Genomic DNA, 627 nt, shown 5'->3' with positions numbered 1-627 from the left:
AGCAGTGTCTCTCCAAAACGATAGGAACCATCTGACACTGAGCCATTAACAGTTGCCGGGGTGATCGTCGAGACTGGATTGTCACCGAGCAGGTATGCTGTTAGCAATTGCCGCGCTTTCTCTGCAAATGTTGCTTCGCTGTCGTATGGAGTGGACAAGCCATGGCACAACTTGCTCACAAATTCACAGTCGTTCTGACTAAACTTGATCACCTTGCAGTTTTCCTCAAATCTTGCAAACGTTTTGTTTAGGAGCACAACCGGAATCGGCGTTTCGTCGTCAGAACGTTCAACGCGATGACACTCAATCTGGCCATTGAGTTTCTTCAACCATTTCACCCAACTGCCACTCCCCCTACATTTTGCGAAAGAAGATGGTGTAATCAAGTCGCTAATTTCAGCAAGCTTTCTCTTCTTGATCGAAACGGCCGCCACAGCAGAAACCGACTGCTGATCCGGAACCACCACCAGCACGTGAATCTGTTTCACTTTCGGAGCGTCCATGCCTTCCAGGTACTCAGAAATCGGTGCCTACTCAACTGGATACCCACCGCCAAGCAGCTGGTGCGAGTGCAGCGTCGCTGTGTCTCGTCGAACCGGAGGACGAGGTCGACTCGCCGTGCCCAAT

At 51.0% G+C, this 627-nt stretch overlaps 1 protein-coding gene across 1 annotated transcript; it reads right to left on the bottom strand.

Annotated features, from left to right (window-relative positions):
• Positions 1 to 303: 303 nt before the first annotated feature.
• Positions 304 to 503, bottom strand: PPTG_23634 (hypothetical protein; the record flags this gene model as incomplete). Its single annotated transcript, XM_008912239.1, has 2 exons — positions 304 to 354; positions 426 to 503. 2 exons carry the CDS (start codon positions 501 to 503, stop codon positions 304 to 306), a joined length of 129 nt encoding a protein of 42 aa, XP_008910487.1.
• Positions 504 to 627: the final 124 nt, after the last annotated feature.

The sequence above is a fragment of the Phytophthora parasitica genome (genome assembly GCF_000247585.1).
Source record: "Phytophthora parasitica INRA-310 unplaced genomic scaffold supercont2.45, whole genome shotgun sequence".
NCBI lineage: Eukaryota > Oomycota > Peronosporomycetes > Peronosporales > Peronosporaceae > Phytophthora > Phytophthora nicotianae.
The sequence above is the reverse complement of the archived record's forward strand: the minus strand, read 5'-3'. Positions and strand labels throughout refer to the sequence as shown.